The 25,022-nt window shown below is 47.6% G+C and overlaps 1 protein-coding gene across 4 annotated transcripts in view; it reads left to right on the top strand.

Annotated features, from left to right (window-relative positions):
• LOC143374698 (zwei Ig domain protein zig-8) overlaps nucleotides 1-20,799 on the top strand; it is a 74,138-nt gene extending 53,339 nt beyond the window's left edge. For 3 of the 4 annotated variants that reach the window (XM_076823040.1, XM_076823039.1, XM_076823041.1), the window contains exons 4-8: nucleotides 6,713-6,923; nucleotides 7,317-7,370; nucleotides 10,901-11,064; nucleotides 11,849-12,005; nucleotides 19,576-20,799. In XM_076823040.1, coding sequence (XP_076679155.1) covers nucleotides 6,713-6,923; nucleotides 7,317-7,370; nucleotides 10,901-11,064; nucleotides 11,849-12,005; nucleotides 19,576-19,712 — 723 coding nt within the window. In that variant the 3' untranslated portion in view covers nucleotides 19,713-20,799. The remainder of the gene's footprint in view (nucleotides 1-6,712; nucleotides 6,924-7,316; nucleotides 7,371-10,900; nucleotides 11,065-11,848; nucleotides 12,006-19,575) is intronic. The other variant, XM_076823042.1, reaches the window with a different exon arrangement.
• The last annotated feature ends 4,223 nt before the right edge of the window (nucleotides 20,800-25,022 follow it).

The raw sequence follows: 25,022 nt of genomic DNA on the forward strand, positions 1-25,022 counted from the left end.
CAGAAGTCGCGAGGGGTGCGCGCGTGGCCCCTCGTGTCCTCCATTTGCCCGACTGGCAGTCACTGCCACTACTCTGTGCAGTGTTGAGCCACCTAAACTGGTCGAAAGGCATCCTGGCTGTTCCTTCGAATTGTTAGGTGCCATCTGAGGGCAGCTCGAACGCGAACCGGCCAACTTTTCTCCTCGTTCGCTCCCTTTCCTTCGCCATGCGAGTTCGCGTTTAACGCGTTCAATGCGCTTGCAACTGCACCGCTTTTCAGCGAATGTAAAAACGGTCCTCGCGGAACGTGTGCGCGCGTATCGCGACTGGCATAATTATCCTTATTGCACCGGTCGTTGGTTCCTCTCGTTTTCCTCGGTTCGTCTCCCCGTTCCGTCCTATTTTCCGTACATTCTTATTTCTGCCTCCATCTAGTCGCTTTAGACACGTCTCGGGAAAGATGCTTTTTTATTTCTCCCTCCTTCTCTCACCTCTCTCGCCTCTTTATCTTTTTCTTCATCTCATCGTCTGCGTACAGTTGCAACTCCCTCCTGACGCGCTGGAGAGGCATCTTTGATGTCCTAATGAAGTTAGTTCGCTAAGAAACTGCGTCGACAGTTAGATTCTGTTCCTCCTCTCCCTTTTCTACCTTTGCTTTTCTTACCTAGCGGAGCTTCATCGTCTCGCGTTAACCGAGCTCGCTCCTCTCGCGTTCCAGCGCGAGACGGAAATACGAGTCGCTGAGATTTCTTTCGCAACTGGATTCCGCCGTCGGAGACGGAAAACGCGTGGCTTTTTATTTATCAAACGGCACGCGATAGGCCTTTGCGTTCTAGCTACCGGCCGAGAGGGAGAGCGCAGCTCTCTCGCTGTATAATTAAGTAGTCTCGTTTGTACCGGAAGCATTAGCCTCTGTTTAGACTTGTGAATTTTAAATCGCCAGCACGTCGACCCGCTTGGAAAATTAATACACACCTTAAGCAGGAGCGGAGCGGCGAGATTCAGACACGGGGATGATAAATTCATGGCTTAGATGTTAGCGTTACTCTAGCCGGAATAATTATCACGATATCACGAGCTTTCGAAGGAGTAAATAATTCTCGGTGCCTCGATCAACAAGCTTCAGCGGTTCTCGTTTCGTTTCGAAACGTACCTTGTTGCAGCTTTTCATTTCATATCCCTCTCACAATGTTTAACTGTATTTTCTAACAATCCACTGTTATAAGTACGCAAAATCTTGAGGTTCCTCGTTTGTTGATAGTATAAATCTGAATTTTAAATTCCACTTTCCTTTGGAAAATATTCAATCTACATTCGTTAAACGGCTTGTTTAGTAACGCGAGAAAACACGAAGAATATACATTGTGGAAGTCGGTGTCCAAATAAGCTGGGGATTGCGCGAAGGTGATAAGATTGGTGGTTCGATATAGGACAGTCGTCCGCGAGCAGTCCTCGAGTGAACGTAAACGAAGTGACATAATAGTCACGTGTTACGACCAGACGACAGTCGTGTGCAAATTTAATCCAGCCCCATTCCCAGAGAGATACCACATTCATTTCGCCAAAAAGCTTGGTGGATGTGAATAGTGAAAAGTAAACTCGAGGAAATTGGTTCGCACGGTGCAGTTGTGAGATTCGTGTGACATACTCGGAGGTGGGATAACAACTATCATTATTGCAGAAATCCCATCCCTTCGGGTACTTGGTTCCGTCCTTAAACACCGTCGCGGGAGTTAATTGAATCACGTGCGATACGACCAATCATAATTCGATGCTGTTGGAACGGGCAAGCCGATATATTCCATAACTTCGTGTTAGACGGCACTGCTATTGTACGCAACAAAGGAAGACACGACAAAGCCCGTGGGGGCCCGAGTTTCAGTCTCGGTGCATCCGGGGCTGCCTATAAGGCGGGTAAATTGGAATAAGGAGGGCGGACGTGCGATAGAAAAAGGTGGACGAGTGATGGTGGAAAATAATTAAAGAGCTCGGGCGTGGCTGGTGTGAAATAGTAGAATCTACTGCGAAATAAGATGCAGCTGCTTGTCCTACTCGCATGTATGCAAATTGTGTGACATTCGCGAGAACTCGTGGTTACCAGTCCTGTTCGATATACGTAAACGCAAAATCATCCCAGATCCTCGCAGTCTGCCTCGCTTTCGCGGAGAATGGTAACTTTTTTAATAGTACTCATTTCCTATACCTCAACCCCCGAAAGCACGCGAGCGTTCGTTCGTGTTTAAATATGCCAGCAATCTAGGTATACTATTCTTGAAAACTGCATTACGGTGGCTCGTGTTCAACCCTCACCGCAGAGGAGAATGAATTTCCCCTCGATCCTCTCGGACAAGCCGTTTTTTTCTTCCCCTCCAGCGGTTAGTTTTCTCACTTTCGCGGCCCGTCGCGTCGGACGTAACGAACGACTTCGGCCTGTTTTAAATTACGCAGGGAGTTGGAGGTGCACGGTTAATCGAACGGCATTATTGTCTCGGTCGAAGCAACGTGTAACGCAAGGAAGGTAATCGATAAAAGCTCAGTGACCTGGGACCATTGTTGGTCACCGATTAGTTTAGGTTAGTCGAGGTCAGGTTTATGCCGCGCCCACATTTCCCACCGAAAGCGTCGATCTAGCTACGCTTCTCACAGCTCTCTGCACATCGCGTTGTTCCACGCCCATAAGGATGCAGGCTTTATGGAATATCTAAAATTCGTTCTTCCAACACAACAATTCCAAACTGCATGTGCGTTCGCCTGAAAATGTACCTTGGGATTATCACCTGTCTTGATCCGTACGAAACGAGGGAATGCCCGACTGAAATTTCGTCGAGAGCGTACGAATAAAACCGTGACCGGTCCAGCTGTGCATGTCCGAGTTGAAAAGCAAATCCCTTCGACGGATGAGCGAGTACTCGGCTCGTGTTGGAATAATCGAGGAATCGTGAGTTAATTATTCGGACTTGGAGGAGCTGGAAAGTGCCGTGGTTGTCGAAAGGTTCGCAAAATCACCAGCGAGTCGTCCTCCCGCGTCGCGTAATCCGCTTCGGCGGATAGACGGTTCGTGTATGCCATTCCCTCGTCGCTGGCACAATTTTTCCGCAAACGATATTCGACTTTCCTCGATAAATGAAATCGGATTAAAAAACCGACGGCAAGCATTTTCGTATCGGTCGATGCAAAAAATTGCCAGCTTTCCTCTGTGTACCGCATCGGTGCTGGAACAGTCGGCAACGGCCAGGTACCTATCTCTCATCGCTTGTGACGACAAATTAATGATTCATCGTACGAATTCTCGAATGAAGGTTCGCAGTTTGATAAGAATTTCTGATGGTAGCGAGCATATGGCTCGAAGGGCGAGTCTACAAACGGCACACCACTTAAGTAAAATTTAGTAAATTTAGAACTGCGATGCACCGTGGCCCTGAATGCCCATCGAAGCAAGTCCAAGTAAATTTCGTTTCATTTGAACGTTCCCTGCGCTCCGAGAGTACAGTAGAAACGGATGCTGGGCGAAAAAAGATTTCCACGAAGAATTCATTTGCGTTGGAGGCAACAGGCATTACACCGACGCGAATGGCATGCCGGGGAATCAAAAATTTTCCGGGTCGCGTCGGTCGAGGCGACACGGAAGCGTCTAATTTAAGAAGGAAGGCCGGGGGCGAGTGGTGTCGCGTGTATGCGCTCGATCTCCATCTCCATCCAGGGGGTTGCCCGTTGAGGTGGTAGCGCCGGAGCCGGAGTCGGAATGGGGCGCATAAGGCAGCTCCTCGAGGAGGACGCGCTGAACGAGCAGCGAGGCTCGTAAGGTTGCGGCGAAACGACTTGGTAGCAGTTGCATTTTTATCCAGCAGACTGTGTCGACGTGGCAGATGAAAGCGGTTATGCCGGCTCCGTATATTGCCATCCTTTTGTCTCCTCGCCGCGCCGCGACGCCACTACGCCACTACACCCCGTGAGAGAGAAAACCCCCGCGCCTTTTCCTGTCTTTTCCCGTCTTTTCCGTTCTCGCTCCTCTTCTCCGCGACCTCAAAGCCAGTTCTATTTCGGTGCCATCCAACTTATACCCGAGTAAACTGGCATACGACCAAATGCCGTGATACACCGGCCCCGCCACGCCGTACATTCTTCTCACCCCTAACGTTATGACCTTCGCCGTAACGCCGTCGACCATTACGCTCCACCGTGTGCCGCTTACGTTATTATTGTATAAATCAGTCGCACGCGGTGCCGGAATCTCTTCTCGTTATATCTGACACCGATATCTCGCAGGCTCCCCTTCCACCTTCCCCTAGACCTGGCCCTTACGGCAACGAGAAGGTGTCCGTCAAATCGCCGAAACGAATTGTAACGCCTCGCGACGATAGGCAGCGGTGGCAATTTTGGAGTAGGTACGTGGTCTCCATCGGAAACGCTACGGTTGCCCAGCGTCGATTTAATTACCGATTAATCCACGCTTCTTTTGTTCCATTTTGAATAACGCCCGGCACTCGTGTCGGTGGACACGGGTCCTGTATCGCCACGGTTGTTTTAATAACTACGATAAATCCACGGCTGGCTGAATGTACCCGAGGCAAAGACTAGTATCTCTTTTTGTCACCGACGGATTATTGCGCTCTAGTCTCGCAGCGCGGCGAATCGTCGCGAAGCGGCTTCGATCCCGGTAGCTGGATATTACGACATTATTAAAAATCAGGGGCCGGCCTCGGAACGATCGCAATTTAGATTCCTCGCCTTTTCTGGAGCTTGGACGAGTCCTCGATACTCTCTTCCAACAAATCATCTCGGGCCGAGATCGTTTGTTCTCCGCATTTCGGGCGCCCGCGCTCTCGCGAAACGACCAATGGGAAAATAGTAACTGGATGCAGATCGGAAATGACTGCAGCCTGATAACCGGATATCTAATATCCCACCGTTTGGCCTGTCGGCCGACGAAAAATACGAGCGATCGGATAAGCCAGTGTTCGCTGACCATATTCGACCGAGCATGGGCTGTGCTCCTTTCTATCGTTGATCCTCCCTTAGCCCCCGTCACAGCCGTGCCCTTAAAATCGTGGGAAATATTAATCACGACGAGAAAGGTCTTTTTCAAGAGTCGTCGGCGTTGGATGTCCTCCTCGCCCCGAGAGTCGCGCAAACCTTTGCTCATTATAAGACGAACGGAAGTCTGAAACGGAATGGGTTATCAGAGGGAATTGTGTAGCGAGAGAGTAAAAAGTAACGTTTTTCAGCTTCAATTCCTTCAAAACGGCGCGACGTCTGGCTAAAATGGAACACCAATCAATACTTTCGTGCACTTTCACAGACTACTTAGTTCTTTAATCGGATACTAGAGTTTTTGTCAATTAAATCATGTCTCGCCACCTATACCTACCATTCCGTTTCTGTGTCGATCAACGAGTCGGCGAACTTTCATCGATCAAATCTGCAATTACATTTAATCGAATGATAGAACGTCTGTAAATTCTATTACCTATCTACAAACGAGACTCAGAGCGATAAAGGGGGATAATCTGATGTCTATCAGAGGAAGAGAAAAAGCAGACAGGATGGTACATCGATCAAAGTGAAAATACATTTGCCGGTAGAATGACTGTTTTAAGGCAAACTACGCGAGAGGAATTAAGGGGGAAATTCTTCGCCGGGGTGGCAGGCGGGAGGAGAAAACTCATAAGAATTGATGAATCAGGCTACGGGAAGCGGGGAATAGTTCGCGAGTTGAGAAACTCGTGAATTTAACTGAGTAATCAGTAAACTCCTATTACCCGCCCTTTCCCGTACCTAGGCAAAAGGGGGTGGGGATTAATTATTTAGCCCGGAGCAATAAGATATGTCAAAGGTGGCTCTAACTATGGAACACAGAACTGCTGGCCGAGTTCATTGCTGCGTTTTATTAATGGAGCTTGCCAGTGACATAAGAAAATCGCGATTTTATTCCCGCTGCAAGAAAGAATAATTGCATCGTATATTAACTGGACTGGCGTTTAAATTACCCGGCGAATTGTTGTAACGATAAAAATAGCATTCTACCCTGGCGTACGATCGCCCACGCCTAATAAAATTATAACTGCATAAATATCAGCCCGTTTCCCTCTACCACCGATAAATGGAATTCGTGTTACCTCGTTGCGGAAATTTCGAACTTCTCCACTTTCCAGCCCTCTCTCTCTCTCTCGTCAGGGCAATGGAGATTTTCACGCGTTGCTCCATTAAATTCCACCTCTGCCCCCCTTCCCCCTTCATCCGAACTTTCTTTTAACAGTCCCTATTCTTTATCTCGGCCATAGGGTAACGACGTCGTAACATGTTACTACGTTATGTATTACGATGCTCGTAACACGGGTGTAAAGTAGTCAGCCAGGAAGGAAATAAGTCGTAACAGAGCGCTGATTTACGGGCCGCAAGTGTGCATTCCGCTGGCCTCAGTTTTAAGGGGCAGACCGCATTTGTAGCCGTACATATCGAATGAGCCTAAACGTAGCTCTACTGACGAATGCGCATCATTAGCGGGCAACTTTTGCGCCTCGTGCCGGAGTAGTTGCACTTATCGAGCGATCGATGCGTCTCGTTCCCCAGCGTGGCTGTGAAATAGCGCTGGGTTACGGGATGGCAAAGCAACAGAAATGACAGAAATTGCAGAGAATAAATTCTAAAGCGTCGCGCCTTGTCACGTTTAGGACTTACGGTAATTCCATTAAATTACGGTGTAATTTCAACAGGGATTTTCCTCGGTTCCAGGTATCCTGGATGAGAACCAAGGACCTTCATATCCTCACGTCAGGGGACAACCTGTTCAGCTCGGACTCGAGGTTCGGGCCTCAGCACACACCAGGTAGCGACGCGTGGACCCTCAGGCTGGACAACGCGAGGAAGACAGACTCTGGCAAGTACGAATGTCAGGTGAACACCGAGCCCAAGATGATGTATGCTGTTCAGCTGTCCGTGCGAGGTAACTGCAATTTCTCCTCTCCTCTTTATTTAAACCTGCCCACTAAATTCAATTGCCTCTAAGCTCGTCTTTGTTTTATAACCTTAGTACCCGCTGTTTGCGCAAAGAATTGTCGGTACGTGCAGAGTGTATTCTTTAAAAGGACGTGACTGCTACCCGCACCAGAATCGTCTCGTTGCAATAGTTAGGCTAGTAATTAGAAAGTTGGAAATTACTTTGGTGATAGCGTCATCGTTTCGTCAAGATTCGAAACAGTGGGGGATGAGGAAAAAATGATTCGCCAACATTCCTCGAGCTATCCGAAAAATTTATTTACTCGCATCTGTCCTAGTGCTCGCGATCGTGTATGACAAATTGCATTTTAATGATCGCCCATTGCGCTTTTGCTTTTAGATCCTGACAAACCGGAGGGTTACGACGAGCCGCATTCTCAGCAGACACGTATAAGTAAGTGCGCATCACGGGGACGAAGGTTTATTTCTGGATAGTAGTTCGCTGGCGCAAGCGTTTTCCTGGCTTCATTGTAGTCGACAGTGAAACGTACACGAGATAAATTTAACGACCAGCCAATCGAATCGAACGAATCGACGAGAAACGCAAGAATTTGAATCACGAATGAAATAAAAGTGGAGCCCGCTATGTGGAGAAGAATTTCAGGCATGCAAGTAAATAACTCTATAATTGCGAGTTTTTATACATTCCGGCGATAATGGAAAATATTTTCAATTAAATTCGCCCGACGTATTGTCGTTTTATTGCAAATTTTTCGGCGCGTATTGACAGTGCGCAGCAGATATATGTATGTACATACGTACGCGTGTCAGCAATGCAATCAAAACTTCATCCAAAGTTTCTCGCGTGCAATCTATTCACGGGCATTATTCCTAGCATTTATAAACACGCGGCTGTTCGATCGTCAATGGAATTCTGGCCAAAAATGTCATCCCATAACAAAAGCATGATATCGCGTTAGCGCGCACATTTCTACAATATTTTGTTTCACGAGAATAGCCGGAAAGTTTGTCCACTTTTAAACAGGAATCACCCGAATTTCGCAGAAATATACTTTTTCTTTCTCTCGTTTATTTCGTCAGAGGACAATCTACGTAACTTGTAATTCGCGAAACTTTTATCGCACTTTGGACAGTATCCTGTAATTTCCTGTTCAATTCTGATTATGCAGTTCACCTCTAGATGTAAAGTTGTGCAATTTACCGACGATTTCGCGCAAGCCAGCTAATTTTTGAGGCACGAATTACGCACGGCTTTTACGAGCGATATCAGAACGCACGTTTGTAACTGCTCGTTGGTGTTCGCTGGTACATGGTTGCTGGGGAACTTTTGGACAAGCGAATTATTAGATATTTCTGTTGTTCCCTGCGATAGTCTCTAGGAAAAGCTCGCAGATATATCACGCGAAACTTTGTTAGTGGATTTGCATATTCCCGGCGCGGCGCGCGGAAGGTATTCAGTCGTTCTCAGGACGATACTTAAATTTCCGTTCTCAAATGTATAATTAGTATCGCGTAGATTGTAGCGTTCCGAGCTATAAAGTTACGAGACCGATGGGAATGCCTAAAGTGATTTTCATTCGAATTCTTCGTCGCGATTCTTGGCCGAGGACAGTTGTGCGATGCAACCAGCGCACGATGCCCCATAAATATACAAAGATCGATCGAGGATTTTCAATTTATGAATACTTGATATTAATGGAGCTTGGTGCATTTCCTCGAGGAGGAGAAGGATGTCGCGACACCTTTATACACCGTTAGCCCGTTAAAAAATCATCCGACGGGCGCTTTTTATTTCTCTGCCGGGCCCAGCCGACATCAATCACTTAAGGATAAGTGCGCTTCTTCGCTGGCTTTGACGGCCGGGATCTGTCGTCGATTCTTCTTGCAGCGTCTCACTAGACGCTTCATAATTCTTCCCAAGTTCCATCATTTCATCCTGGGGACGCGAGATTTCTGGACCTCCTCTTTATTGCATCTAGCCCCCTCCCAGATATTCTCCCCATTCCCGGCCGAACAGTCGTGGAATTACTGTCACAAACTAGAGGCGACAGTTCCATCCCGCTCCCCTGCAGTCTTAAAAATACCCACAGCAGCTATCAATAACAATTTGAAACACATAATCGGGAAAGTTGCCACGGCGTAACGGGAACGCAAAGAAAGCAAGAGCGTCCATGGAAAAGCAGGCTGCCGCGGCGTGTACAGTAATAACGGCATAACGTAATATTTCGCCGAGGAGAAATGCAGTTCCCCGGGGATTAATTCAAGTCTAATAGGATTATCCTTAATCCCGGTAGTCCTGGAAAACCTCCTCCGTCCTTGGGTCTTTTTCCTCGTCACCTCGCCGTGGCCATAACTGCGCCTCGGAGCACTCGGTGAAGAGAACGTTGCGTTAAATGAGTCTCAGCCGTGGCCCATTCCTCTGAATAATGTACGCGTGTCCCGGTATTATTGTCCGTACACCATAGGACATCCTCCTCTCCTGACACACGCTCCTCCGCTTCCATTGTTTTTCCCTTTTGCTCGTAATGAATTATTAGGGCCTGTGGCGCCGTCGCCGTCGTTGCCCCGAGAACAAGACGGCCCTCGTGTCTGTTCACACTTCAAACTCCAATTTCCGCACGAGAATCTCGCTACCGAGGGCAACCGACGACCAACCATCTCCTTTCTTCCCCTTTCACGGCTTTCTTCGCCGTCGACCTCTCTTCCTCCGCCCCGCACCGAGGCCAGGAAAATAGGTCGAGTTTTAATATAGCGGCGGGACTTAAGGCTCGACTCGGGGTAAGTGAATCGTAATTGTGATCTCTTTGGCGCGTCGTTCCGTCTTTGACTGCTCGAAAGGGGATTTTCAGGGCTACTCCGGGGTCCCTACGATCATTCGCGAGAGATTCTTCCTGGGATCGAGAGGATCGTTTCCGAATTCGGCGAATTTAAAAAGCCTGTAACGTTTGGACTGTTAGCGCTGAAGGTTTTTCAGAACCGATTTCCGTGGCGTGTTAACGCCTCTGGTGCGCGGAGAGAGAAGTCGGTTGCTTTGATTTTAAGCAGCAATTGGAGCGAACGTGGCGTTTTTGCGGCGTCACGGTTATGAAGCGAATACTTGCACTGCCCCTTTAAATTAAAATGTACAAATTTGACAGTACGTAACGAGGAGCGTTCTACCGCGTTCTCCGTCGCTGTTTTAACCTGGACTATTTTCCATTGTAGTGCTCAGCGGTGAACGCGAGAGGAAACGAACAGCTCGTTCGGATTAATTAAAATTATTGCGTTAGATTAAGTCAGGCTCATTGCGGCAATTCCCTTTACTCGCTGCATTCTCCACTCGTCTTTCTGCAGGATATTAAAAGACGAGAAGGGATTACGTCAATTACAAAGTGTTCGCGATACGTCACGCCGGCTGATGCGGTCAATTAAAAAGTTGTGAAAAGTTCGGTGCCGGGGACGACCGACCGTTCCGCGGCTTCTTGAACTTCCGCCTGTAATATTTCTACCGGCGAGCGTAATTAATTCGCCTCGAGGGTCGTTTTAATCAACAAAACTGAGGGACGAAATTTTGATCCCTTAACGAAGTCATCGAGTAACCAAGGAATCTGTTCCTCTTTCGACCCATCGATTCGTAAAACAAATCGACCTGCTCGTCATCCACTCACGAATCCACTTTCCAAACTATTGCAAACGTAGAAAATAAATTACCCCTTTTTATCGAACGTTCCATATCGAGTAGGTACCTAATTGCTTTCTTGCTGCTGGACGCAACAAGCTGCATTTGCCGAAAATCTCTGCTTTTGCCACCGACGCGATCGTGCGCAGGCAGCGGAGGTCTAAAGAGGGGAATACAGACTAGCGTAACGAGCTTGACGAATATCATGCATTGACAAACTACTTAACGGCACCTTAAACCCGCGTAATGTCCACGCTAAATAGTGTCGGTCTGTCGCATGATATTTGGCTACACATGGGTTGCAGGTTACGAGAGCACAGCGCCAGTGGCGACCATAATGGGTCCTCGGGAGCAGAGGGTGGTGTCGGGGTCGACGATCACCCTGAGGTGCGTCATATTGTCCCCGTATCAGACTCGGCCCATCAGAGGGGTGCAATGGCTTCGAGACAACAAACTTCTAACATTCCAGGTAACGCAGCTTCGTTCGGTCGACTATCTCCGCGGGACAGGCTTGAACGAAATTCCCTTAAACATAAAAAAAAACTGATTTTCCTGCCGTCGAACGGAATCTCGACTTAAGCGAAAGAAACACGAACGTGAATCGTAGCGACGACGGGAGACATGGCTCGTACACGGTTCGATTCTTTTCTTTCTCGGAAATTTTCGTTTACGTGCTCAGAATTTATCGTATTCAGCGGCAAGGGAGTAGAATCGAAATTATTCGCGCGATTTGGGACGCCTTGAGAGGGGACAATAGCAGAAAGAAAAGCTTTTCCGGAGAAGGAATGTCAAATGTTTGCAATGGATCGCGGAAAATCGCTGCAGACTCTGCGATTTTCATCGATAACAATTCAGGCACGCGTGAATGCGACTAATTACCGGGCACGTTGAAATTGCAGCATATTGAGGATGAAAAATGCACCGATGCCGATCGATGTCGTGATAGCAGGCGGTTAAAAATTTATCCGAGACACTTTTGCAATTCATCTCGCCGGATTTGTAACAAAATTACGAATCACTAACGTTTCGGGAGATTTATTTCACGTTCCGCGCCCGTGGCATTTTCCATCGTAATATTCGAGTAGTCCGAAAGCGCGTACACCACCGCTGGCGTAATATGTATTTTACAGATGAAACGGGAATAATTGTAAACACCGCGCGTTCCGCCGGGTTGCCGAAAAAAACTCTGCCGCCCGTTCGTCCAACACCCTGCGGGATTGTTGCATTGCATTTACCATATACATTGTTTACAGGCTGCGCGAGGGGGTATAAACGTGGAGACCGAGAGAGGCGCAGCTCGTACAGTCTCTGAATTGACTTTGGCGTCGCTAACACCGAACGACGTCGGAAAATACTCCTGCAGGCCGACGGAGGGACGAACGGACACCGTAATGCTGATCGTCGACCCAGGTTAGCATCGACGTTTCCTAAAAGCAGCGTATTTTAAAGTTCCAACGATAATTGTCCTCTCCCTCTACTGCATCGGTCGTTGTTATAACATTTAGAGAGAGATTCTTACATTATTCGTCGAGTGCAGCATTATGAACACATGAAACCAGCAAACACGAGCATTTATATTCGATTCCCAGCAGCTAAATCGTTGACGCTGCTGAAGAGAAGGAAAAAGAGAAGCAGGGGGTAGGAGGGAAGAGGAGGGGTGGAGTGTATCTCCATGATCTAAAGTCGCGCTTTAGGATTACTCGAAACACTTTAAAGTTTTAAGGAGGCGGCGGTATTTCACAGCGGAACTATTTGTCTAGCTCAGCCCCTCGGTTCGCCGCGGACGTCGTTTGGGGTCGCAGGAAAGAGAGAAAATGCCGAGGAAAAGGGGTGGCGTGCATGTGTCCGCGTGAGAAATAGAGAAAGAAAGGAGGGAAGAGGGAGGGTGGAGAAGTTGGTGTCAGGCGGAGGAAAAGAAAGGGAAAAGGGGTAGAGGGTTGAGGGTTGAAGCGGAGGGCCGTAAGCACACTTGCATGCGGAATTCACAGGCAGTAGTCTCTATTATCGTGAATTTTCCTTCGGAAGTTATTGCGAGGAAGCGGCGGGACGCACGATGTCGCATTTTTCTCGGGCGACCGACGCCCAGCTACGCCCACCGACGCTACATGCACGCGTACACACACACACACATGTATACTCACTACCCTATTCCTTTTCTCTTGTCCCGTGTACGGTTGTAGCGAAACGCGTGATAAATCACAACTCTGCCAACTCGTTTCGTAGTTTCACAGATTGCGAATTTACGCGGTCTATAGAGGCCGTTCGAGCATCCGCAACCCACACCCCTACTATTCCTCCTCGTGATTTGTCCCCACGAAGAAACGCTGAGGCTATCGAGTGTAAGATGCCTGTCTGTGAACTCGAAGCCATCGATGGAACGCAGTACCTCCTACGTGACGAATGACCGGATGTTAAAAAGACTGGGCAAGCTGATGGACCATTTTCCACTCTGAAACCTCAAATTTCGGATAACTTGGTTGACCGGGCGATGAAACGGACGGGAATCGTCGCTGGTTATATCCGGCGTGCAACATTTTGCACCTCCGCGTAGGCCGTGTTGCAGAGTTATCGATCGCCCTGATAAATCAGAGTTTCGGCAATTCGCCACACGGTTCTCCAAATTGCGAATTTACGCAAGTTTATGGGTATGGTCGAGTAGATGCTTCCAAAAGAATTACCGCTCGACCGGAATTAAACGCAACCGTCACCCTGCTTCGACGTCGAGATGATTTTTACGAGCTTACGCGGACGCAAATATCCCCATAAATATCGGCATAAATACCGTGTAAACTGCGCGTTCCAATGAAACACTCACCGAATCCTATGGGCGAATAAATTCTGAGCATCGGAGCGGTAGCGGTTGAAATGGAATTATTAAACAATCACGAAGCTAGGTACTTATTGCTATTTCAGACCCGTCATTTAAACGAACAAACACCATTAAGATGCTCGAAGCGCCCAATTTTTGCCTCTAATGCTTTCCGCGCATTGGAGAACAGCGGAGTTACATATGCACGCTCAGAAGCGTTTACCAGAACGATAAATCAGAACTTTGGCGAGCCGTTCCGCCGTACTGCAGATTGCGAATTTACGCATTTTATCGGGACTGCGGGGGCGTTTCGATCTGGATGGGATTAAAGGCGGCTGTCGAGGCGATTTTTATGAGCAACACACTAACCTACATGGATCGCGTATCCTGTAAACATGACCGACGAAATTGCTCGAGCTCGGCAATCACCGGGAATTGCTAGGAGCTGGTGAATCGATCGTCTTAAATAACGAACGGCTCGGTCGGTTTTATTAATTGATCCCCTGCTTGAACAAAATCGACGTCCCGTGATTAATTAATCGCTGATGTCCGTAAGGGGCGCGGAGAAAAATGACTTTGAACGGGTTTCTGCCGAGCAGCGACCACCGAAAGCGATCCCCGTTAATTTTTCACACGGCTGCTGGTACGATTCGTTGACAATTCTGCCTCGGGAGAGGAAACGTAAGGGATCGGCGACGGAACACTGTCATCCTGGTTTCCTCCCGAGAAGAGGAAGCGACATTCCCATTAGGAATTGAAATGCACGCGGAGAATTAGCGTCGACTGAACTGCCATCGATACAGTGCCGGGTAAGAAGCGCGCATTTGGCTGATTCGTCGAATACGAGGCGAGATTTAACGACTTTTGAGGAAGCGAATGGGCAAAAAAGCAGTGGAGTACAGTGCCAGTCCGCGGCGCAAAGTCGGCTTTTTGCGCGAACGGGACGGCTTGCTGTCTGAGCTAATTCTTATGCGATCGTAAATAACGTCGCGCATATATCAAAACTTACAGCGACTTCCCAACCCCTTGGTTCTCGCAGTCGTCGCCGCCGCCGCCACCACCTCCTGCAACAATCCTGTCTTATCCCATCCTCGCCCCGTTGGCCCGCTTCTCTGGTTCTCTCGCAGCTCCTCTGGCTTCATCTTTCGGTTCGCGCTGCTTCGTGTTCTACGTGCTCTTCGTCGATTGCCAAGCAAGCCTCCGAAGGCGGAGACTCTCTCTCTCTCCCCTCGGTGACAGAAGCTGCCAGGAGCACTTCCAGCGGCCAGATTAAAGATACAATTCCGCGAATCTATTAATTAAGGAAGTTAATTACGCCAGAATTCAATTTTCCTAATTGCACATCACCGGAGTGTCCTCGTGCTTCTCGTCTCGAGTCTCATCCTCGATATCTTTATACCGACTCCGCTCGAAGGGCGCTCGAGCCTCCCGTCCAAACTTTTTTCCCTTCCTTCAACCCTGTCTTCTTCTCCCTCGTGTCTTCTTTTCATTTCGCTATCTCGGATCAAACGCCCCACCTCTCCCTCTCACCCTCTCACTCTGCCTTGGAGTGCTCTCGCTTTGAATTTTTTAAGGACCTTCGACGCCGGCAATGCCGAATTCCAGAATTTCCGGGGTAATCTTCCGGAATCTGTTTTTAAGCGCGCGCGAACCCCAGCTCTTTCAAGCTGTTTCGCCGCGGAGATTTTAATATTTGGCCCGTGTTCAGCGCGTGCTATCAAGGGCCGCGCCGCGTCGGGGTGCTTTTAGCGCTGTTGTGTTCGGATTACGAGTTGGACAGTTTGTCCGGGGAAAAATTTGGCCAACAGTTCGGTCGAGCAAGTCCCCGGCCGTAATGACGCGGAAACTCGAGTTAAAACAGTACTTGCGCTTTACGGCGCGCTTCGAAACTGCTGCGCGAAAGAATTTCCATCGCTGTCCTAATACGCGTGTAACTCGCAGCGTAACGAATCGCAGTTCCTCCCAGATTCGTTCGGTAGCCCGTGCACTCGGTAGCGGATGCACGTGCGTTATTGCGATATTAAGATGAGTTAGGGTTTGTTTAGGGGAGGCAGCGTGAACTGGCGTGCTCCCTCCAGGTTTGTATTACGAATTATTGATATGGCTGTGAGAGACCAGCAACGGAATCTCATCGTTGACCCTAATAAGGCTCCGAGTCGAGGACAGTTTAAGGCCACTGCTGGCGGCCCTTGCGAATCAGCCTTAAAAGCTCCGATGATCTGGTTCAGTGAGGTTGGCGGGCAGCCTTACTGGGTCACTGGTAGTGGTAATGGATCGTATAAATCAGCCATAAGTGCCCCGCTAAGCTAGCCTACCGAGCTTACCCAAGAACTGTAGATCAGCGCCAGTGCTATCAGACGCTACGAATTAAATATAGAATGCAGTGATTAAAGAAAATTATTAAGGCCGACCGGAGCTATCCGTGGCGTTTGAACGATCCCTCGGGAGAGAGCTTTATTCGCTGTGAATTATCGTGCAACCATTACCCACCATTACCGTCGTTAATTGGACCACGATCATTCTCGTCGCTCTTTTTCTGCCCGTCAAGCCAGGCGCTTATTTCATCGTTCTGTTTTCAGCACAGCTATAGACTGCAGCATCGTTCCCAAGTTATTAATTGCTATTCTTTCGAGCGATTATCGGGGCGAACGATAATGACGCTTGACCGACTGGGTCGTTCTCGAACAAACACGTTCTACGCTCTTCTGACTACCGCGGCTTGTCGAGCCGCTGTATTAAGAAGATTCCGGAATCTGAGATTGAAACGGATCGATGCGTTAACAAGAAAGCTTCCTTGTTGCCTGTGTTATCGCGGAGAAGAGTTTGCGTTACGACTACCCCGGACTCACGAACCCATCTACAAGCCCGGAAAGTTGGGCGAGTGGCACTCCAGTCCGTCTACTTTCCCGTAGGAGCCCTTGGAAATTGTCCCCTGTCCCACGCGTTTCGAAAGTCGATCTTTCTTCGAGTGCCACTTGGTCGCAGTTCGGAAATGCTTTGGGAGTCATTAAAAGGGATCGATATTCGAATCTAGGCAAATACTTTCGACCGGAGGGTATTCGATGCCAGGATTCGCGCGGAGGAGACCCAGCACGCCGCGCGCTTGACAATCGCGAGGACGGGAAATTTTAGATGGCAGAATATAATTCGTTTTATCGGGCTGCACTGTCTACGTGTACCTTCCGGATCACTCGCCCTGCGATAGTTGATTCGCATTCGTTTCGGATAAAGGGACCATCCCATTCAACCTGGATCCCGATAAATCCAATAAAATAAATACGATCCATAGTAGATAACGCTAGTTCGCGTTCCGTGCTAGTTGCCTCGTGAATTTTTTAATAACACCACGGACAAAGAGGAACAGAGTGAATTTTCTGGCTCCAATTCGCACGGATATTTCGGATGGGAAATTTAATAATAGCGAGGAAAGTCGGCTTTATACCTTTAAACGCGACAGGGCAAGAAGAAAGAGGCAAAGAGAAAAAGAGAAGGTAAGAAATGAAATTTGAAGCCATATAAACGGTGGCTTGGGGAGTCGTTAGGTGTTAAACTCCCTGTGAACTTCAGCACCGCTTCCCACTCGACGCGACGGTCGCATATATATTTAAAAATCTCGAAACTCCCCATGAATTTCTAGGCCCAGCTGCTGACGTATTGCTGCGCCGGGTACCCGTCGCGTCGGACAGAAAATAATGTCGGGACTTATTACGGTGACGTCTGGACGCCTTATTTCGCCGCTGAATGAAGCGTCCCGCAAAGATTTCATTTCGAGGTATAATGGGACGTTCAGTGAACTGCTAATCCTTCGCAATAACTGTATACCTACGTGTAGGGTGTGGGCTAGCTGATATCTACGTGTCACAATAATTCCCTTTGATATTATAATCGACACGCGCGGTATTTCAGAAGATTACTTTAAAATTACAAGCCACCCTGTTTGCCTGGGCCGATCAGATTGACGAATACTCGAGGCTCCGGCAGGGTGATCACCGATTAATGCCAAGCAACGCCAACCGAAAATCCGTCGATGCCCTGCCACTCTAATTAAACGCTCAATTGACCGTGCCCTATCCCGGCAGCCAATTAACTACCCTTGATACCTATCCTGGACAAAGGACGGGAGCCGATCGTGCGCTGATGTCCGGAATCCGTCGTGATCTTCTGGCCACGGCCACCAAGTAGGAACAGACTCCTCGAATACCGAGGAAATTCTGTAAACCGCAAGCGATAGGCTCTGATGCCTCGTACAGTCCATCGACCGTGAACCAAATCGCCTTGGCAAAGATTTAGATCGCTCCCGTTTCGCTATCGTCCCTTCTCATCCGTATTATCGATGCGAATTTCACGCGCCCTCTTCGCGTGTATAGGCTAACGCTCGCCAGCATTTTCCAATAGGGATGGAGCGCGTCAAACACCATAGTGTTACCTACTCTATGGCGCGATCGAAGGGTCGGTTACAGGGAATTACAAATATCACATTTGTAAATCTTAAATGGCACTTTCCTCGTGCAAGCCGCGCGCACCCTCGATGATCGTTACGTTTCATTACACGAACCTTCGATTATATTTAATTAAGCGGCGACTTTCATAATTACACGATCGACGAGACGTCTCGTAATTTAAAGTTTTAAAAGTAGCAGCTTGGGAAAGTTTTACGCTTAATCGGCCGGAGAATATGAAGGCATAATTACAGGAGAAACCGGAGAATTTCCCTGATGACGAGCCGGCGGATCGTGCATAAAGCCAAGGTATGCGGCTACCTGTTTCGCAGGAAAAGTGAAAAAAAAAAGAAGAAGAGATTGGGAAGGAAGAAATTTAGCGCTTCCTAATGTACATAGACTGACGCACGGCCGTTTCTCTTTCGCCAATTGCTCGTATTTCCACTAGTAGGGGTTTCAGGGCTGCGTAATCAGGCAGGAAATCGTTAAAAAAGCAATTTCAAAAAATAAAGTACCCTTTAGTGGTAGGTAGTTTTAAAAACTCAGGGTTTCGTTCGCCTTGCTGGCCGTCAAGCATCTCTGGCACTCTGAGCATCAAACAGCCAACAGTTAGAGTCGAGGCTTCCAACATCGTTAACGACTTTAATCACTTTCTGTGTCGAACATCGACAACTCGCCGAAACACGTCAATACTACATGGGTATATAACATTTCTGTCCATAAATGTGAAAATGCGTCTATCTCTTGACAGCTTTCGCATCCGTGGGAAGAAAAATCCTCTCGGTTTCAAAATGAATCCTCGATGACAGGAACCTCGAGCATCCTGTGATCTGAACAAACACGCGTTCCAGATTCACCTAGAAATCGCGAGAACATTGTGTTACCGTGCAACACGTTCCTGGAATAACTTTCTCCGCTCGCGATGAATCGGAAACGTCGCTTCAGAATTTTTATGTTCTTCCTATCTGAGGCATTAGGGTGCAAAGGACTGGCTCGAGCGTTTCTCAAGCAATTCATTACAATACCAACGGGGTTAAACCGCGGGAATCTTCTACGCACGTGCCTCGACGTCTTGCGAAATAGATTTTGGCAACGTCAAGGGACTTGTTGTAAGCACAGCTGAGTACGGTTACACGTGTCCCGACGCGGGCGGTGCCATCTGCTCGTAGCACGTTCTTTACATTTACGTTGAGCGCGTAATATCTTCATTGCGCATTACGAAGTCAGAGCAGGTGGGACATGCTTGAATTGCGTGGCAACAAATCTCTCTGCTTCGAAATTCCATAGTTCCGGATGGAATTTTTCCTCGCGCCACGGTGGAAAGTTATTCAGTTCCTTTTTACAGAAGTTGGCGCACTGAATCAAAGGTGGTACAGGAACTGACAGCATCCGTAAATAAGTATTTGCCGCGCTTGTTGGAATAAAAAGGTATCCGAGTCTGTCGGTCCCACACTAAAGAGCATGGTAATTAATGAAGACCCTCCCTCCCGCGCTAAGCTGCGCGACGCAGAAAAACCTATAATCCGACAGTCTCTGCGAGACATTGATTTACGAGTCGGTAGTTCAATTATTCTTTCGCGAACACCGTCGCGCTTTCTCTTCTTTTCATAGAACCCTGGCACGGGCTGGCCGGTACGCGTGTGCGTGTTAATAAATTGACGATTGTTGCCGCGAGACGCCGCCGCCGAGCCGCACTCCGTGAAACTCACACAGAGTTTTATTTCTGTTTTAGGAGAACGTACGGAAGCCATGCAACGTGACGCCGGATACGTCTCTTCCGGATGCGACGTCAGCCACTGGCCCGGGCTTCTACTTCCGTTCTCGTGGTTTCTAATACTCGCACGAAACAGCCAAACTTTCCTGCAATAGTGCCACACCCCGACACAGTATTTCACGCGTGCTTCCCTGTCTCCCGCCGAAACGGGGGAAAGTACCTACGAAATCGACCACGGACACCTAGACAACTAGATCCTAAGCTAGATACCTAGGAATTATTGATAGGAGGGTAACGACCGTCTGCGCAACGTGTTTCGCTTGAATTGTAGATTAAGACACATTTCGGAGGCGCATAGATATAAAGGTGAGCTGCTGAACATGGCGTAAAGTATCGTTACTAAGTAATATCCTTTCATCCCTGTTGAAACGAGAGCGTGTTAATGCAAAATCACTCTTACGAGTCCCCTTTCACGAACACACGAATGAAAAGATTCTCCGTGGAGAATTATTAATGAACGCTGATGTGAGCAGTGCGGGAGGGAGCGAGCAAGAAGGCAATTGAAAGGCAATTAGTCGGAAAAGTGGCAGAAATGAGTTACTTGTTGCGTAAATAATTCAGTAAGTGACCCGCGATATGTACTGCGCTCGATCCCAGCGCGTTGGAACGTCCCATTCAATTCGCCGGCCCCGGCCGTTGCGATTCAGAACGATTCTTTGAAGGGTCTCTCTTCAAGTGAATGGGATTAAAGTGGCCGAGCAGCGTCAAAGGATGTGAAAGTAATTTGATATCCTGTATCTTAGCTCTGCCGATGCATCTTCCACGCGCGCCGAGGAACGGCACTAATGAAATTTTTAATTCATAACTTTATCCGTGTGGGCGGTGGAAACGAGCATTTCGACGGCCTCGCGTTCACGCCCCAGGCTTGTAAATAATGCAAGTGTAATTTGCAGTTATCGTCACTAGTTCTAGGCGTATTTATTAAAGAAACGATAATTATGAAGCGCACAATTCCTGCCAACTTTAGAATAATATTTATTCTTACGATATTTTAAGTAGATTTTTTAATGCACTTTTCGAAACCAGGGCGAACGAATTTAGTCGTATGTTAGACATTAATCGCACCTTTGTATACCTAGGTACATGTTTAATCGAATCGCGCGAAGACACGACAGTCTGGAATGTTCAAACACTGGTACGATACACTTTGTACGATATTTATAAATAAAAGTATTGAACGAACACGACGTATGTTTCGTTGCAACACCCTGATCTGAATGTAATGAAGAATGAACGCGAATATTCCTATTTAAAAATTGCCACAGGTAAGCAGAAAGTCGTGAGAATGCTCGCGATTCGAAAGCAGAACATTAAAAGCCGAATTTGCCCAAGTCAGGCGAAAAGTTCTGGAATCGTCTTTCGCGAAACGGACACAGCAGAGGTTGAAATGGTATTTGGAAGGTCCGGAGGGTGGTTGAACCGGGATGACAAGGCTTTCGAGCGGAAGCAGTCACCGGCACTACTACCACCATCGTGTCGCTACTTCGGCTGCAGTTACTAGCGGCGCTGTCCGAACTTGAAAAATAATTCAGCACGCAGTAATGTCCTGAATATAAAATTCTCGGGGAACCAGCCAATTTCGAGGCGGAAAAGGGTGGATCGGGGTTCCGGTGAATTTTCATTTATAAATTCCGAAAACTCCAAAGTCGGATCTCACATAAAATTGCTCGAGGCTCCGACGCGGGAAAACGGGGCGTGGGGAGGGGCGGTCTTCTAAATTAATCGCTGAGTCGAGCGGAATTCTTTCGGATTTAACTCGGCCAAAGTTAAATAATGGCCCGTAATAATTAATTGCACCGCGGCTGGTTTCAATCCCAGCGCATCGCGCGGCTCGGTGCAACGCAACGCGACGCGACGCAACGCCCCTGTTTATCGCATCGCCGTTCATTATCGATATTTCACTGTTAGATTGAATACTATGGTTCGTTTCGAAAAGCTGATAGTCGTTTTATATAGGTAGTAGAATGAAATTTTTGCAATAACCCAAAGTGGGGCACGGATGAAACGTCAGTGATTCGAAACACGAGAGTTGAAAATATAATATCGCACTTGAAGCGGTTTGAAGTAGCCGTTTAAACGATACCGGGGCAAGAATAAAATAACACTAAATTTACGACGGGCCGTGAATCAACATGCTTTATGATTGTTCGAGTTACGGATGATAAAGGGTGAAGGTGGAGGACTAGGTAGACCGGAGAGGTCGAACGGAGGCTCGGATGGTTTCGAGGGGGTAGGAGGTGGTGCAGGGTGAAAATTGGAAAACTGCATTGTCCAGCCGTTCTGCTCCTGCGGGACACATTCGTTAGCGGCATCGTCCACCAGTAATAAATTTCGCGTATCTTCCACTTTCCCCCCGTTCATTCATTCTTGCTCAAATTAAACATCAGCTAGATCGGATGAGTCCGCCAAGAAGAGCATCAACTTCATTTTCGTACTTTTCTCCTACCTGATTCCTACACGCTTCCCACACTATTCGCACACGGCTCCCACATAGCTCACAACACTCTTTCAGTACACTCACACTGTTCCTACGCCATTTCCATAAACACTCCCGCATTACTTTCACACTACCCGCATAGTACTCTCACATCACTCCTACACCAGCCTCATGTAGTCCCAAACCACTTTTACACAAAATCAACATCATACCTACAATACTTCTACACCATTCCCACACTACTCTTACATCACACACACACACGCCACTTCTACACTACAATACACGGCACACAACACTACACCACATGTCACACACACAAAACCAGACAAATTTGCAAACGAATATCACAATAAAGTTGTAAAGCGAAATTTAACTTCTCTTGCAGCTGCAAGAGTGATGAAATTCAAAAAATTTGCTTCTCTTGCAGGTGCAGCAGCGAAAATCTGCCTCTCTTGCAGGTGCGGCGCTTCAAAAACGGGGTGTTCCGAAATCGATTGCACGATTCTTGCACCTGCAAGAGAGGCAGATTCTCACGTTGCACCTGCAACAAAGTTGCAAATTGAAATTTGGCTGTCGGCGAGATCGCACAAAGTTGCAAACCGAGATTTTGGTTTCGAAACCCCGATATTTCATTTGCAACATTGTTGAAAAATTTTGTCCTTTGCAACTTTGTTATGTTCTCGCGGGACGCTGAATAACTTACCTGAATACTTGCCTGAATACTTACCATATTGCGCATGATCGTAAAACGACTACATCCTAAGTTGAAATCAGTGCTTAAGTAGTACAAATTATGAAGTGTGATATGTGAAGTGTAGAGTGTGATGTGAAGTGTAGTGTGTGATGTGTGAATGATGAAGTTTGCACACGAAAAACTATCATTAAATTCGAATATTGGAATCACGCTTCTCACGAAAACGCACATAGTTGCAATATTGTTGAAAAAAATTGGCATTTACAACTTCATTGCGTTTTCGTAAGGCGTCGAATAACTTATCTGAATACTTACCCAAACACTTACCTGAACATTTATCTGAACACTTACCTGAGCACTTGCGTGAATAATTATCTGCACACTTACGTGAATACGTAACCGCCTCTGGAGAGGCAAAAATGATTTCGACACGATTGCCTACTTACAGAGGCAGTCAGCTAACAATTTTCAAACACTTGTACCTCCGTTATCCGAAGTGTCATACGGGAAAGTGGTACAAAGGACAAAATTCGTGTAGAATTTGGTCCTGTATGAACTGACGAAGTTTCGATGCGTTGCAAATTTGCAGCCAGCTTTTATGAGAGAGGGCAAATCGAGCATATATGCCGATATTACTGGCATGAATTTTCTTTGAATTCAACCGAATGAAACGTTTCGATTGGGAAATGACGGTCAATTTTCATCGTCATTTACCTTGTTACCTAGCAAACGAGCAAGGAGGGTTGTGTTCCCTGTAAAAAGTGTTTGTAATCTTGCTTTGTTGGCGCGCGATTCAATTTCGCTGTAACGAATAAACAGTGCCAAACAAATAGACCTCTCTACCCCGCAGCTTCTCCACACCCTTCAGCTCGATGTGTCCATCCATTTGCGCGAATAGCTGCGAAAAACTCGACCGATTGAAAGCCACCACCCGTTGCCGAATTTTGCCAAGTGATACGATTTCTAAAAAAATTCAATCTACCAAAGTAATCCACCGTACTACGGTTGCATTTAGTTTCGTCAATAATTGAAAGCTTGTTTTGAATTTTTTCAAATCCTATCGAGCACAGGCCGTTTGATTTTTTCAAAGAAAATATTGGACCGCGTACATCACGCGACCTCTTTTTTAGGCAAGTCGATGAATTATCAAAACTCAGAGCCTGATTTCCTCTCGAAAAAGAGAATTACATTGACAATGAAGGGTTATACGCCATCTTGACCCGTTAATTCGCGATTCAGTTTCGCTGTAACGAATGGCGAGATTCGAAACGCTTGCACCTCTGCCACCCCTTTTTCGCTCTCCCTACCAATCGCACGTGAAAAGCCGGAATTGCTCTCGACTATCGAAAAACAATTAAACCGGTAAAATATCGGCAAACAGGACTGGATGGACGGCTGATATTTTATCAGTCGTAGCCTGCAATCTCTTCTATGTAACCCTTTGGCATCGGCTTATACACAATGACCAATGGCCCGTCACACTTAACCCACTTATTTCCCCGTTAACCTGTGCGCGTTCAATTTCCCGAGAAATCAATCGAGTAAAGCCTTTCTTTTAAATAGAAGGAGTCGCAAATTCTCGCAATTGTAGCTGGCAAATTCTAGCGCAGAACTGCAGAAGGATATGCGTACGTGGCACGCATTTTCGTAGCAATTGTGCGGGACTTTCGGAGCGTGCTTGGACTGGCGGAACAACGGACACTAGTGCGTAGAAAACTGCCCATTTTCAGTGGCGATGTTTCCTGTTGAATAGTTTGTTGAACGTTCGCCGCAGCGTGCAATCTCGAGAGATTAGCGACCGCAAAATCGTTCGAAACAGTGTTGAAAAGTTTCGTCAGCCGTGCAGCTATTAAAAGACGACAGGTTGCATACGACACTCGGCAATACATGTACCCAAACCTGGCCAGGGCAGATATGTAAAATTGATCCTCCCACGCGTGTCCAACAATTTCTCCCATGTTTTTTTTCATTTCCTCGTTCGCTGGCCTGTGTGCAGTCGCGCGCAAGCGAGCGTGTACTCTTCGTCTCTGTGAATGTCCAGCTTCACGCGTGGAAATTGCCGGGGGCGGGGGTAGCGCATACACGTACACCCTCGAATGGAAAACGGGGCGGGATAAGCTTTCGGGTTTGGGGGGATCCGTTGCGCGGACACGACTGTTTCCAGCTTTGCCCCTGTCACAATTAATGAACGAGTTGGTCCAGCCGCTGCCGAAGGACTTTCGAGAAGGGGGGTGCACCAGCAACTATCTCATGACCATCTGAAGCTGGGGA

The sequence above is a fragment of the Andrena cerasifolii genome, chromosome 11 (genome assembly GCF_050908995.1).
Source record: "Andrena cerasifolii isolate SP2316 chromosome 11, iyAndCera1_principal, whole genome shotgun sequence".
Classification (NCBI taxonomy): domain Eukaryota; kingdom Metazoa; phylum Arthropoda; class Insecta; order Hymenoptera; family Andrenidae; genus Andrena; species Andrena cerasifolii.